We start from the raw sequence: 16,090 nt of genomic DNA, 5'->3' as shown, positions 1-16,090 counted from the left end.
CAATAAAAAGTAAATAAATAAATAAACAAGAGTTAGAATTGAACAGTGATCCTCTTGGAACACCTGGGGAAGATCCCTAATAAATCTCAGCCCAGAGGTTTAGTTCTACCTCTAGGCTCGCTGGACTGAAATAACAAGGAGCAAAGCCCTGGGGCTAGTTGGGTTGGGAGATAGCCTCAGTCCCAAACCCACGGTTTTTTAGCTCCTAGACAGCATGGGGAATTGGCCATCAAAGTCAGGGAAGATTGAGGGAACCTCTGTTGATAAGGAATTCCAGGCCCAGTAGAAGCCTGGTGAGTGCAGAAGCAGTGGGGCAGGAGCGCTGCTGTGGGCACTTTCAGGAAGGTGGAGTTCTTGATTTCAGATTCCAGGACAGAGAGGAGAACTGCAGGAGGACCTGAGGCCAGAGGCACCAGCCTCTATACTTGAGGTATGATTACACCAAATAGAGGTAGAGATGATTACATGAATGCTATAAATAAATAAATAAAATGAGCAGGCAAAAGAGAAAGAACTCAATCACAGAAAGTTACATAGGAATAGGGAAGACCATGGTTCATCTTCAAAGGAGAAAACTGAAATAAAAAAGCCTTTTCCACCCCAAAGAGAATAGTTAAATAGTCACCTGCCCAAAGAGAATTCATAGAAGAACTCAAAAAGATTTTTAAAATTAAATGAGAGAGATTAAAGAAAAACAAACAAAATAAACTAATAAAACAAGAAGATTATGAAAAGGAAATCAACTAACTAAGAAGAGATCCAAAATCTTAATATGACTTCTTGAAAATTGGAATAGGGCAAGGGGAAACCAGCAAAGTTATAAAAGACCAAAAAATATTAAAAACAAAATATAAAGAATGAAAAATAGAAGAGAATGTGAGATATCTCAAACATTTGATTTGGAGAACAGATCAAGAAGAGAAAACATAAGAATAATCAGAGTACCTACAAGCTACAATAAAAACAAAAATCTTGAGAAGTAATGAAAGAAATAAAGAAACTTATCCTGAAGAGTTAGAATAAGAGGGGAAAGTAGAAATAGAAAAAAAAAATCTATCAATCACCACCTGAAAGAGATACTTCAAGGAAAACCTACAGTAACATTATAGCCAAATTCTGAAAAACCCCAGGTCAAGGAGGAAATATTATAAGCAACAATAGTTCAAATACAGTAGTGCCACAATTGAAATCACACAAGACCTAACAGCAGATACCACAGGTCTGGAACACTATGTTTCGAAGAACAAAAGAACTGGGCTGTGGCCAAAAATATCATACCCAACAAAGTTAAGTATAATCCTAAATGGAAAAAAAAAAAACTGGATATTCAATGAATTGCCAGACTTTCAGGATTTTGTTGCAAAAAGACCTGAACCTAATAGAAAATTTCACATGTAAGATCCAAGAGAAACATAAGGTAAATATCAAAGATTAATTTCAAGGAACTCAATAAGGAAAATTGTTTGTTTTATGTGTGAAAATGTAAACCATGTGTCCGAGATTATTATTAATACTTGAATAGTTCAAAAGGAATATTGGATAGAATTGAGTATAATGTAATTCTAAAAAGCTAAAAAGAATAATTATATTATGTTAATGAGGTGTGAAAGCAAGAACTGACACAGAGAAATCAGATGAGAGAGAAAAGCTGGTAATTCTGGAAGCCTACTATCATCAGGAATAGGTTAAAAAGGGAACAGTCCTTATACTTAATAAATATATAGAAAGATATACAGATATGGGTATAAAAGTCTTCCAAATTTATAAAGAAATGAGATAAGGAAGATGTAGCATAAAGAGGAGATTTTAAAAGAGTATGGAGAATTAGGGAAAGGGATAAGGTGTATAAATAAATGGGAATGGGATATAAAAGAATGGGAAAGGGTGAGTTGGAAAGGATAAGGGAGGGATCCTTGGAGATGGAGCAGGTTAAGTAATAGAAAGGCAAGGTAGTCAGGAGAAATAAAGATGAGGATCCAGGAGGCATAGGAAATAAGAGATTCACACAAACATGAAAATATCAGGGATAGAATTTATTAGGAAAAAAACAGGAGTAGTAATCAATGATTTCAAAGTTAAAACTAAACTAGATTTAATCAAAAGAGTTAAAATAGGAAAACTATACTATATGTCAGCTGTGTTAATCTATATTGTTATAGACTACTTAAAATGACTAGATAGTATAAAATTGGAATATTACTGTGGTGTAAGATATATGTAGTATAGGATAAATGTAGGTATATATGTAAGATATATGTGGTATAGGAATATTGCTATGGTAATTGCTATAGCATTATTATTATATCATATATGTATATGATTATAGCTATCTACATATATACATATATTTGTATGTATATTATGTACATATATGTGTGTATATATATTAAAATATATCTGTGCTTAATTATAGACTTTTTGAGGGAGGTGGGGGATGAAAGGAAAGGGGGGGGGGAAGTAAAAAGTATTCATCAAAGAACCAAAAAAACTACAAGAAAGCAAAGTGGACAGCTCTGAACACAATGTTTTATATTTATTATATGGGTTTTCTTGAAATGGAAATTTATTGTTTTATATTTTGAATCCTCTCTTATGTCTTCTGTGCATATGGCAATTTTTTGTAATTTTTACTTTGTATTTAAGTTTTAAGTTAATTACTTTTTAAAAATGAAAGTAAGAATTGTAGAGTCCCTTGTGGGAAGGTAGAAAAGGTTTTCTTGACTCTCCGTGGTCACCAGTTATAAGCCAATTCTGTATTTTTTGTTGGGTTAAATAAAACCTAGCCTATATTTGATGTTTTTTATTCTTAGTGCTTATAAAACTAAAGGCCTTTTGGAAATCAACAAAATGAGCTGAATACTGACTTTACTTATTATTTCCATAGGCAGGGGCACAGACTCTTGTTATTTTGTAGAAAGTTTTATGAAATTAAACCCAGATCTATTGTGTCAACAATTTTTGTGCAAATAACCCCTAAGTTATACAAAAAATATATATATGTGAACAAGGTTATGTGGAGAGGGAAATCTGTACCTTCTTTATTGTTTTACATTGATTTTCATTTTGGACAACTCCCTTCCTCCTAGTGGGGCTTAGGATGCTGAAATCAGGGGTCAGGATGCAGCTTCTATTGTGCTTTTCATGACCCACCCATTTTCAGGTTACCCAGTCCCTCCGCCATGCACAAAGGGCAACTGGCTAAGGAGCCTCCTGGCTGTGATTGTGGTATTCTCGTCTCAGCCTTCTCATTTGGCACAGCTACTGATGCTTCATTAAAGGGACACTGACTGGGGAAAGATATTCCCATCTGTGACCACACTAGACTTGGACTTGGACCTGGCTTCAAGCAGCAGAGAAATTATAGAAAAACAATTCTAAGAAAAGCCAGTATATAAAAATTCAAACTTATAGGGCCTAGGGAAAAAAAAAAAAAGGAAATGGGTGTTTATTTGTGTTACCAAACAACCAGCACTACAGGGCTCATTTAAATAGCATGCTCAGCTCAGAAAGTCACATTGTAATTTGAATTGTACATACCCTTGTATATAAAAACAAGGACAGATAATTGTAGAATTGGAAGGGACTTTGGAGGTCACTCAATTTACTTCCTACTCAAAGTATGACTTCCCTCTACAGAATTCCTAACAAATTATCAGTTAGAGTTTTAAAAAAATTTAAAATCTATTCCTTTGTAGTTCATCCATTGATTCTAGCTTATCCACTGAGGCAGTTATAAGTACTAAACGTTTTATATTTGCCAACTTTTCAAATATTTGAATAGTATCCCAAGTTCCTTTCTCTGCCCCTAAATATTCCATTCTGTAGGTTACATCCACAATTTTCCTCCCAAACATATGTGAGACAGTAGCATGGTGTCAAGTTCCCACTTCATACTGGGGCAGAGTACAGAGGGACTATACCCTTCACCTTGTGTACTTCTGTTCCTACAACCCAAGATTGTATTTCCCCAATAAAGTCCTACTTATAGAATGGAATTGATTCTGGGATGTCAAAGTCTATACTAACACAGCACAACCCCTGGAAGATTATTACCAAGCTGGAAAGATGAGATGACTGTAATAGAAGTAACAATTTGGGGTGATCCTCACCATAAAGTTGGTCACCAAAGCTACCATGTTTTTTTGATGATAGGAACTTTTGAAATTTGTAAAAGGCTGGAAATGGTTACCAAGGTAAATAAATGATTAAAATTACAGCTTTGGAATTACTTAAGAAGCTCAAACTAATTTTCACTACTGACTCACATTGAAATGGTGGTCTACTTAGAATCCATAAGCCATTTTCACACGAATTACAGTCTAGTCCCAAGTCTATCATCTTGTTTTCATGCAGTCAATTTTTAAATCATGTAATTTTTATGTTTGTTCTATGATATGTACTTTTGTTAATTTTTCTTCATTTCTATAACTTCCAAAATATTTCTGGATTTCAATTCTGTCATCCAATGTACTCCTACAAATTTTGTTCACATATTTGATTAATCAGCATGTTATTTATGATTTCATTCAAGGCACTGATTAAAAACAATGTTCAACAAAACTAGGCCACAGTCAGAGCCATGAAGAATTTGACTAGATGCCCAACTCCAACTTGACATTCATCCATTAATCACTATTTAATCAGTTACTTACTTTCATCTTCCTATTGTTTGTTTTTCTCTATCTCTTCCATAAGTGTTACATTATTATTATAGCATATATTCGGCACAGCATAACAGAGTCAAGTTCTATCTCTTAAGCTTGAGGGCAGGGACTGTGTTGTTTTGTTTTACATTTGTGTTTGTAGCTGTATATTTGTTGTTGTATTGTCATTTTTCAGTTGTTCCAATTCTTTGTGACCCCATTTGGGGTTTTCTTGACAAAGATGTTGGGATGGTTTGTCATTTCCTTCTTCAGCTCATTTTAACAGATGAGGAAACTGAAACACTTAAGTGACTTGTCCAAGGTCACAGAGCTAATGAGTGTCTGTGGTCAGATTTCAATTCAGGAAGATGAATTTTCCTGATTACAGGCCCAGGGCTGTATTCACTGCACCGCCTAGCTACTCTCTGTGTACTATAGAGTACATAATAAATGCTTAATAAATGTCTCTTTCATAAAATTTATTGGAATCTCTCAATCTGTTTTTTCATCCCTAAAATAGAAATAACATTCACACTTTCTGTTACAAAAAATTATAAGTTTTAAAGGACTTAATTCACCTTATGTCATGTTTTTAAAAAATATATTAAGGTGGATATTGGCTTATTAGGATGGACATTCTCTTTGAAAGAAAGGTGACCAAGATATGAAAAAGACTCAAAATCAAGTCAGATGAGGAACATTTGAAGGAAATGAAGAGATTTCACCTACAAAAGAGAAAACTTTATGGGAAAAGACAGGGACTTGTGGAAATACCTTCAGATATTTGAAGAGCTAACTTGTGGATAAAGAACTTGGCCATAAAGGGTTATAGAATTTAGAAGAAAAGTTTTTGAGAAACAGATTTTGGGTTGATACAAGGAAGGAGAATTACAATTGTCTTAATAACTATAACTGTCTGAAAATAGAAAGGACAGCTTGGGAAGCAAGTTCCCTGCTACTGCAAGTGTATTAGCAGCTAATGAAGGATTCTAGAGATGATAGTTATGTTTATGGAAAGGGAACTGGACTGAATGACCCCTAAACTCTAAGATTGTATGGATTTCATTGGTTGGCAACTTAATATGTTTTTGTTTTATTTTGACTCTCCATGTTAAAAAATGAGTTTTCTGAAGAAAAGAGAGTAAAAGCAAGAAAAACAATTGGTGAACACATTATGTAATTTGAAATTTTTTCCAATTAATGCTATTATATACCATGATTTCAATGAGTTACTCTATTCTACATGAGCATTTTTTAAAGCTAGAAATGATGAATAGCTGGACAAAACAATTCTTGCTCCTGAATTACATTGTTGATCTCATTACTCAGAGGAATTCTTTGCCATGAAGAGTTTGCTGATGGCTTCATCCTCAATATGTTCTGTGCCTGGAAGGCAAAAATGAGACCTAATACCTCTACGTTATCATTGAGGCTCCAATCCAAAGCCATTAACTGATGATTCCTGATCCAGGCTCTGCGTGTGTTTTCAGCTTACTTCTAGGGCCCCTTGTTCTCTCCCTCCTTCTCTACTCTTAAGATTGAATGGTGACCCCCTATATCTGAAAAGTGAGAGGGAACTGTCAAAATAATCACTTCATAAAATATTGTGAAGGAAGAGGCTTTGGCCCCTCTTCAGGGAGAGAGGATTGAAAAAAAGTCACAATTAGAACTTACAAAAGATATTTAGGACTTAAAGATTAACTCCTTAGAGGTTTGTTTTGGATGAGTTTCAGCCTCATCACTGGCCCACTGAGGTAGTTTTGTGTCTGTTACCATGGGAGTAAATCTTACGGAGATTTAACTTGTCAAGTTCCTCTACAGGACTTGCAAACCCAACCTCTTTAGCAGCCCCAACCACTAAAGACTCAAAAAAGAGAATTCTTATCATCAAAATCCTTGGCACTGGAAAATAGTTTAACATCAGAAATTAATATGATTCCATCAATGGAAATAACATTTAAAATGTGCTTGCCCAGTGCATCTGAGGAACCATTGTGTCTTAACATATGACTTAATATTAAAATTTCCTAAATGTGTTGTCTCCCCCATTAGAATATAAATTCATTGAGAGCAAAGATTGACATGTTTCTAGCTTAGCACAGTGCTTTGCACATAGTAAGTGGCTGAAAAAATGTCTTGTTTTGTTTTGTAATTCATAGTTTTATTCTTTTGAAATGAAAATCACCACACAATGCAATCTAAACTCAGGCTACCAAATAGATTAATACCAAGAATGCCATTTAAACAGTGCTGTGCTAAGAGCTGAGAATACAAAAATGAAAAACAACATAGTTCTTCCCTTTAGGAAACTTTTAGTATCCTTAGGTGAGGAGGAGGGAAGCAGTATAAGATATGACACATGCAAATAAATGTCAAGCAAAACAGAGCAAAAATGATATTCAGAAAAAGAACACCAGAGGGAACCATGAAGTAGAATTGGTACTAAAGAGCATATAATCACCTGCCTCTGTCCCTTTGCCCTGCCTTCCCGTTTCACCTGGAAATTATACCCTCCTCATATTAGAAGCAAGATTTGAACTCTGGACTTTCTGGTACAAAATCAAGCACTCCAATCCACTACCCATAGTACCAGGTATGACTGTCACTAATGGCAGCAGAAGGTTAACAGACTGAAGGGCATGCAGCTTTTCCCCTGTGGTCACCATAACTAAAATGGAAAAAAGACATTATTCTCCTACTACATAGTACTAGTTTCACTTGGTTTCCTCTCAATTTCTTTTCTACTTTCCTTACCTCCACATTACTCATCCCTGGATTCATAAGCCTCTCTATTAACAGAAAAGTAGCTGCTGCCCAATTATAATTTCCCATATATCCTATTCTTATATGCTTCTCTTATATAAATTGAGGTATTCCATTAAAACATATGGGTCTATTTCCCAGAAATGTAACCTTCCAGAAATTTGATAAAGCCAGACTTCTACCCAATTAGCCTGTAAGAAATAGTCCAGTCTGCCATTGTTGTTATGAAAAAGGTTTGGGATTTGGATTGACCACTTCTAACTGTGTGATCTTAACCTCTCTAAACTCAGTATCATCATCTATAGAAATCTAAAGTTGGTCCAGATGGTCTCTATGGTCTGGTCCAGCCCTAGTTCTGTGATCCTTAACATAGCTCCCTCCTTAAGCCTTTCTAGAGGATCCTTAGAGACCCTTCTGTGGCTGTTTGGTGATCCCAGCTAGGAATTTCAATTGAAAGCAGTGCCCCACAGCAACAGGCTGCCTTCTTTTTTTCCCGTGTAATTTTTTTTCCTTGAAAGGTAAAAAATCAATCTGAGTCCTAATATGAAGGGATGGTTCATAGACCTAAAACAAATTTATCTAAGCCTGGTTTCTGCCATGTATAAACTTTGCATTAATCTTAAATCAAGCTTAAGCTGCTGGTCCTTACTGCATTTCATGGTTTGACCACATGGTTTTTGTTTTTCTGTGTGTATGTGTCTTTTCTTAGTGGGCTCTTTATCACCATTCATGACAAAGGTCACATTGCTACAATGCTGAACTCCTGGCCAGAAGACAATATTAAGGTACAGTCCTCTTTTCCTTGCTATTATTTGGATGGTGGGTGAATCATTTAAGCCTCAGTTGTAAAGACCATAGATCTCTCTAGATCTTAAACTGGCAACTGCCTGAGCTTGAGACAAGACAAGATCAGAAATCCAGGCAATAGGTCTGTTTCAGAACACCAAACTTTTTGGGATCATCTGACCAGCCCATGCAGAAGTTTCCCTTCCTTCCATAGAGAGCACATCAGGTCTTTTCTTTATTGTTTATTTTAAAAACAGGGAAACCAAAGGTATAACTTTTCTCCAGAGGTCCCCAGCACTAGGAAGAACAACTAGTAAAAATAGCATTTTATAGTTTAACACAAAAAAACTAACTGAAAAGAGTAGTACAAGTATTGTTGTCATCTGTATTTTACAGATGAGAAAACTAAAGTTTGGGGAGATGAGGTGAGATGAGATGAATTTGCCCACAGGCATACAGTTAATGTAAGTGCCAGAATAAGTATTTAAACCCAACCATATTTCTAAGGTTGATTAGTTGGTCAATTGTCCCTTATTCTTGAAGAGGACCAAAATAACATCGCTATACTAGAGTCAAGTTAGAATGTGTCCAACGGTGATCAGACTAATACAAGCTTGGAACGTTTTGTCACAGATTGGACACAAATAGTCTATATGAACATTTAGCATGGATTCTCTAACTCTGCACAGCACATCTTTCTTTTTAGCTCTATCAATTCTGCTTTGCTCATAGAGTGCATTACCTTCTCTTATAACGAGGACACATCATGCTCAGTGGTCTTGTGCTAGTTTTTTCCATGTCATACAATCAATTCTAACCTTCTTGAGAGGGACTTCAAGAATGTCTTTGTATTTTTTTTCCTGACTACCATATGTATCAGATACATGTTTTTGAAAGGAGAGGAATGGAAAGGAAGATCATTTTATAATGGTTTTTTTCATAGAATTTCAGACTGAAAGAGACAGAGTTTTCATTATACCTGAACATGAATAGACCTCACAGTACACTTAGATAAATGAAAATACACAATAGCTTTAGTTGTTGGAATGTTTTCTTTATTTTTACCCAAAAGTTTGCCTGGGCAGTTAAATTGCCCAGAGGATAGAATTTTGGAGTCTGAAATCGGGAAGACCTGAATTCAAATATATTTTCAGACATTTATTAGTTGGGTGACCATGGGCAAGTCATTTTAAGTTCTGTTTGCTTCAGTTTCCTCAACTGTAAAATAAAGATAATAACAGCACCTACTTTGCAAAGTTGTTGTGAGGGTCAAATGAAATGATATTTGTTAAAAAAAAAAAAGTGCTTAGCACAATATTTGACACATAGTAGGCATGATACAAATGCATATTCCTGTCTCCTTTTCCTTTTTATGCAACTTCTGACCAGTGCTGTAGTTCTGCCCTATGACCAAACAAGATAAGTCTAATCCCTCTTTGACAGATGTTTGAATACAATGATTATGGTCCCCTTATCCTTACTAGGCTAAACATCTCTTCTTCCTAAAGTAAATCATCATATGATTATTTTATCATCATAGTTTTTCTTCTCCAATTGTGCTAAATTTGGCAAACTATCAATACTGAGGGAAGCCAATAAAATATGAGAAACCCACATGGATGCATCTGCAGTTATGCAGGGTGGGCATTGGGTTTAGAGGTCAGAGATCTTAAATTCTGATCCCAACTCCTATATTTAATAGCTATATGACTTTGGGCAGGTTGTTCAAAATCTTTGAGATTTTAGTTCTACAAAATGAGGATAATAATACTTTCATGGAGATCTAATTCATAATAAATTCATAGGACTTAGAATTGGAAGGGACCTTAGAGAAGATTTGTCAAACTCCTTCAATTAACAGGTGACAAAAAAGGACAACCAAACTTTATTCCTCCTCCCATCTCACTGGTACCCCAGTTTTTCAGATCCATTTTACTGTGGTGTCTTCCCTTCATTAGAATGTGAGGGCAAGGAACCAAGGTAGTAGATTAGAGGCAACCCAACTGAACTCTCAGTATTCCCCTCCAAACAATTTTAAAATGACACCTCAAATAAAATTTTGGAGCAGCAAAGCTAATAGTCAAGGTGAGACATTCTTACAGCTTAAAAGAATTTAAGAAGTCAGCAAGAAAAGTTTATAACACCAGGGTTGAGGGCAGCCTGGGACCTATACACACAAGAACAATAACCACAGTAGCAGCAGCTTCAGACACTTTCAGCTCAGAGAGAGTAAGGGGGTCAGACAAATAGTCAGAAAGAGACTAGAGGGAATCCTTTGGTCTCACTGAGTACAGCAAGAACTGACTGGCAACTCTATTCCCCAAATACAATTCTAGATCATTGTTTCAGAGAAGAGAGAAGGGCTAGAAGTCCATCACATGAGAGAACAGACCCTAGCCCCAGATCCAAAGCAAAGAGGAGGACTGGAATTTGTGACTTCAAGGGAGAAAGGGTCCTTTGAGGATCAACATCAGGAGAACAGTGACCACACCTCTCTCAGGATCACACCACCTTGGAACTACCAAATATTTGCAGACCCTGCAAATATTATGCTGCTGAAAACAACAGCACAAAAAACCCCTGAAGTTTGCGGCATCTTCCTATCCTAAGATGAGTAGAGCCCAACTTTAAAATAAAGTTCAAAGTAAAAAAATAAATTGGAAAAATGAGCAAATAATAACAACAAAAATAATTTCACTATTAAAAGCTACCATAGTGGCAGAGAAAACCACGGCATAAAATCAGAAGATGACAACAATGGGAAAACAGCCACAAAGCCTCAAAGACATATCCCAATTGGATCTAAGCCCAGCAAGATTTCCTAGGAAAGAAAAAAAAAAGAGTTAAGACTGGCAAGAGAAAAATTAGAGGAAAAAAGTGAGAGTGATACAAGAAAATTATGAGTAGAGAATTAACAGCTTAGTTTATAAAAGGCACAAAAATATTGGAGAAAATAACACCCTAAAAACCAAATCAGCCAAATGGAAAAAAATAGATACAAAATCTCACTGAAGAAAATAATTCCTTAAAAGTTAGAATTAGGTAAGTGATTCTGTGAGATACCAAGAAACAATAAAACAAAGTTAAAAGGATAAAAATAGAGAAGAACATATGAAATATCTCATAAGAAAAACAACTGATCTGTAAATAAACCAAAGAGAGAGAATTTTAAAATTATTGAACTACCCGAAAGTCTTGATTAAAGAAAGAGCCTAGATATCATGTTTCAGGAAATCATCAAGGAAAACTGCCCTAATATCTTAGATCTAAAGAGTCAAATAGAAATTGAAAAAGAACACCAATTACCTCCTGAAAGAGATCTCAAAATGAAAACTCCCAGGAATATTATAGCCAAGGTTCTAGGTCAAAGAGAAACTACTTCAAGCAATCAGGGAAAAAAAATTCAAATATCATGTTGCCACAGTCAGAATCACACAAGATTTAGCAGCTTCCACATTAAAGGAACAGAGGGCTTGGAATATCATATCCTGGAAGACCAGATTGTAGGATTACAACCAAAAATATCCTACCCAATAAACTGAGTATAATTCTTCAGGATAAAAACAATAGATATTTAATGAAATAGAGACTTTGAAAATTTTCTGATGAAAAGACAAAAGATGAATAAAAAATTGACTTTAAACACAAAATTCAAGAGAAATATAAAAAGTTAAATATGAAAGAGTAATCATAAGGATATCAATAAAGTTAAACTTATATTCTTATATGGGAAGATGATTAATGTAATTCTTAAAAACTTTATTGTTATCAGTGCAGTTAAAAGGACAGAGGGCATGGATAAGTCAATTATATTGGAATGATATCCAAGAAAAATAAAGAGATGAGATAAAGAGATGTACTGGAAAGGGGGAAAGAAGTAGAATGGGGACAATTTTCTCATATAAAAGAGGGGCACAAAGAAGAGCTTTTACAGAATAAGGGAATATGAAGAGTAGCAAGCAACCTCACATTCATCAGAATTGCTTCAGAGAAAAGAAGAAGAAACAGAAAAAAAATGAAATGGATGGAAAAATATAGTAATCCTCACTGTGAATAAATAAATATAAATGGGATGCACTAAACAATAAAAACAGAAGCAGATAACAGAATGGATTAGAAACCAGAATCTAAGAATATGTTGTTTACAGGAGACACACTTGAAACAGAAAGTCACACGCAGAGTTAAAATAGAGCATTGTAACAGAATCTAATATACTTCAGTTAAATTTTTTAAAAGGCAAAGGTAGCAATCATGATATCATTAAAAGGAAAAGTAAAATTAGACCTAATTAAACAGAATAATCAAGAAAAGTATATTTTACTAAAAGTTATCATAGACAATGAAGTAATATAAAAAATTTTTATAATAACTTTCTCTGATAAAGACCTTATTTTGCAAATATATACTGAGCCTAGAGCTGAGTCAAATTTATAAAAATAAGAGACAATCCCAATTGATAAGTGGTCAAAGGATATAAACAATTCTCATAAGAATACGTCAAAATTATCTGTTGTCATATAAAAATGCCCTAAATCCTTATTGATTAAAGAAAGGCAAATTAAAATAACTCTCAGTTACTACCTCACACCTTTCAGAAATTACAGATTCTGATAAAAGTAAGGGAAAACTAAGTATACTAATGAACTGTTGGTAGAATTGTGAATTGGTTCAACCACTCTTGAGAGCAATTTGAAACTATAAAGTTGTGAATACCTTTTGAACGAGCAATACCACTGTTAGATCTATACTTCAAAGAGAGCAAAGGAAAAGGAAAAGGGTCTATGTGTACAAAACTATTTATAGCAGCTTTTTTGTAATAACAAAGAATTGGAAATTGAGGGGATGTTCATCAATTGGAGAATGGCTAAACAAGTTGTGGCGTATGAATGTATTGAAGTACAATTGTGCTATGAGAAATGATGAAAGAGATAGTTTCAGAAAAAGACCTATATTCACTGATGCAAAGTGAAGTGAGAGGAACTGAGAGATCATTGTGCACAGTAATACCAATGTTGTTATGATGATCAACTGTGAAAGACTGAACTACTCTGATCATTACAATGATCACATTATTTTCATGTTTTGCTATTGTTGTTGCTGAGGTAATTTTTTCTTGTGGTTTTTCTCTTTTGGTCTGATTTTTCTTTCCTAACATGACTCATGTGGAAATATTTTTGTAATGATCACAGAAAAATAATAAAGGCAATTGGAACTTTAAAATAAAAAAAGAAAAGAAAAAAAATGCTATCCACCTCCAGAGAGAGAACTGATGAAGTCTGAATGCAAACCAAAGTATAATTTTCTCACTTTTTTCTTGCCTTTTTTGAAATATGGCTAATATTGAAATATGTTTTGCGTAATTTCACATGTATATTGATATCATATTGTTTGCCTTCTCAGTGAATGTGGAAGAGGGTTAAAGGGAAGAATTTGGAATTCAGAAGGTAGAAAGAAAAAAACTTTTAAAATGAATAACAAATTTTTAGAAGATTATTTTTAAGTCATTAATTGACTAGAAACACAAAATGAATGTGAGGTCATGGATCCATCTTTCTTTGGGTTAATATTTAAAACAGCATATAACACAAACAAGTACTCATCACATAGTATTTTGTTATTGTTTAGTCATTTCAGTTGCGTGTTACTCTTTTTGATGCCATTTTAGGGTTTTCTTAGCAAAGATACTGAAGTCATTTACTATTTTCTACTCTTGCTCATTTTATAGATGAGGAACCAAGGCAGAGAGATTTAAATATTAGATAGGGTTACACAGCTAACAAATGTCTGAGGCCAGATTTGAACTGAAAGTCTTCCAGACTCCAGGCCCAGCTGCTGGCACATAGTAGATACTTAATAAATGTTTGTTGACTGGTTGATCTTAGAAGTTAAGTGAATTCCCCAAAAATCACATAGATCCTGAATAGCAAAATTAGAATTTCCACCTAGCACCCCTGACATTAAAAATAGAACCCTTTGTATTGGTCTACCCATGACTTTACAATCCTTTTACAAACAAGGTGACTGTGAAAGAATATTCTATGTAGTATAGAATTTCTCAAATGTTGTGGTCTCAGAATCCCTTTACATTCAATATTGAGGACTCCTTTATATGCTTAAATAAAAATCCCAAGTAGCTTAAATTTATATGGATTATATTTATTGATCTTCAACATATTAGAAATTTAAAATCTTAAAATGTTAAAATATCAATTTATTTAAAACAATAACAATTCCATTTTGTGTTAATCTTTAAAACAGGGTTTTCTTTTTATAAAAATAACTATTTTCCAAAAAAAATTACTGAGAAGAGTAGCATTGTTTTACATATTTTTGCAATTCTCTTTAATATTGGGCTTAACAGAAGACAGCTGGATTTGTTTCTACATTCAATCTGTTGTGAAATGTTGCTTTGATTGAAGTAAATGAAGAAAATTCAGATACACATAAATATGTAGCTAAAAAAGGAAGAAATCTTTTAATACACTAATAATGTCTTGATAGTATGACCTCACAAAAGCAATGAAAGTATCCCAAAGACCTGAAGGGGTTTCAAATCTCACTTTGAGAGCCACTGATATAGTGGATAGAATACTTGAGTTAACATGGGGAAGATTGGGGCTAGCTGTGTGACTAAGGGCAAATCACTTAAATCTCAATCTCCTCATCTAAAAAAAATTAATAGTATCTGCAGTATCTACCTCACAAGATTGTTATGAGGTTCAAATAAGACCAAATTTATATAATTTTTCACAAACTTTAAAGTAACATATAATAAGTCATATGTTATAATGATTACACTTTTGTTGTTATTATTAGGTTCCTTTTCTTGTAGATGATGTAGACAGGAACACAATTCTCTTTGCCTAGAGCTCCTAGCTGTTTGCCAAATAATATTTCATATCTGTTTCCCCATAAATTTCCATTGTGACCCACCCATAATTTTATTTTCTTGAAGGTCTTAGTTTAAGCTGCAGAACTGAAAGTGTGTTTGGGTCTTGGCTCTCTCCCGTGCCAAATGCCAAGTAAGTTTTTGAGCTGTAACCATTCAGCATCCTGAATAGATAATTAGCAGACTGCATATAGAGCCTCCTCTGGGTATGATTTCTCTTACCCAGCTATTATAGGCTTCACATATCAGCTAAGAATTTGGTTGTGCACAATCCCTGGCTCAATTCTCCAGCTTCTGGTTTCTGTCCAAAAAGACAAGCTTCAGGGGTGTGTCTAGTGATCCAGAGGGAGATCTCAAAAACACCAAAGGAAACTAGCCTAATCAAATGACAAGTTACCCTGGGTCAAACCAGGGTTAATGGATTATCAAGACCTTGCAAATTATTTTGTTCCGTATCTTGAGACAGACCAATATGCAATCATTCAACATATATCCATCCAGACCTCGCTCTGCTAGGCACTGAACTAAGCACCCAAGACACATAGACAAAAAACAGGAAATACATTCCCTGCCTTCAAGGAACTTACAGAGTAATTGGGAAGATGATAAAAAAGAATAAATATATATAAATTTAAATAGAAGCACGAAAATCATACAGTTGTGTACTCAACAAGCACTGCTTGAGAGATGCAGTGAGATGTAAAGAGTAATTGATAGGGGCCTGGGTAATAAGTGCTGAGAGTCTGAGGATGAATGGGATATCCCATGTCTCCTGAGGCAATCATTTAGCAGGGTCAGTAAGCTTATTTGAAACTGTGCCAGTTTCATGAGGTTTCTTTAAGCTCTGTGGTTCTACTCAATGTGTTCTTTCAACAAACATTTGTTAAATGTATTTTTGCATCCTATTTCATCCCATTTCAATCTGAAAGTTAATAGTTGGAAGATATACAGAGAAGTACAAGATATGAGTCCTAGACCTCCAGAAACTTGTGTCTATTATGAAAAATA

The 16,090-nt window shown here is 34.5% G+C and overlaps 1 protein-coding gene across 1 annotated transcript in view; it reads left to right on the top strand.

The window, feature by feature from the left end:
* The window catches only part of ME3 (malic enzyme 3), a 287,597-nt gene that overhangs the window by 178,638 nt on the left and 92,869 nt on the right, over nucleotides 1-16,090 (top strand). Inside the window, exon 5 of the mRNA XM_012545299.3 lies at nucleotides 8,116-8,191. Coding sequence (XP_012400753.1) covers nucleotides 8,116-8,191 — 76 coding nt within the window. The remainder of the gene's footprint in view (nucleotides 1-8,115; nucleotides 8,192-16,090) is intronic.

The sequence above is a fragment of the Sarcophilus harrisii genome, chromosome 3 (assembly GCF_902635505.1).
Source record: "Sarcophilus harrisii chromosome 3, mSarHar1.11, whole genome shotgun sequence".
Taxonomy (NCBI): Eukaryota; Metazoa; Chordata; class Mammalia; order Dasyuromorphia; family Dasyuridae; genus Sarcophilus; species Sarcophilus harrisii.
The sequence above is the reverse complement of the archived record's forward strand: the minus strand, read 5'-3'. Positions and strand labels throughout refer to the sequence as shown.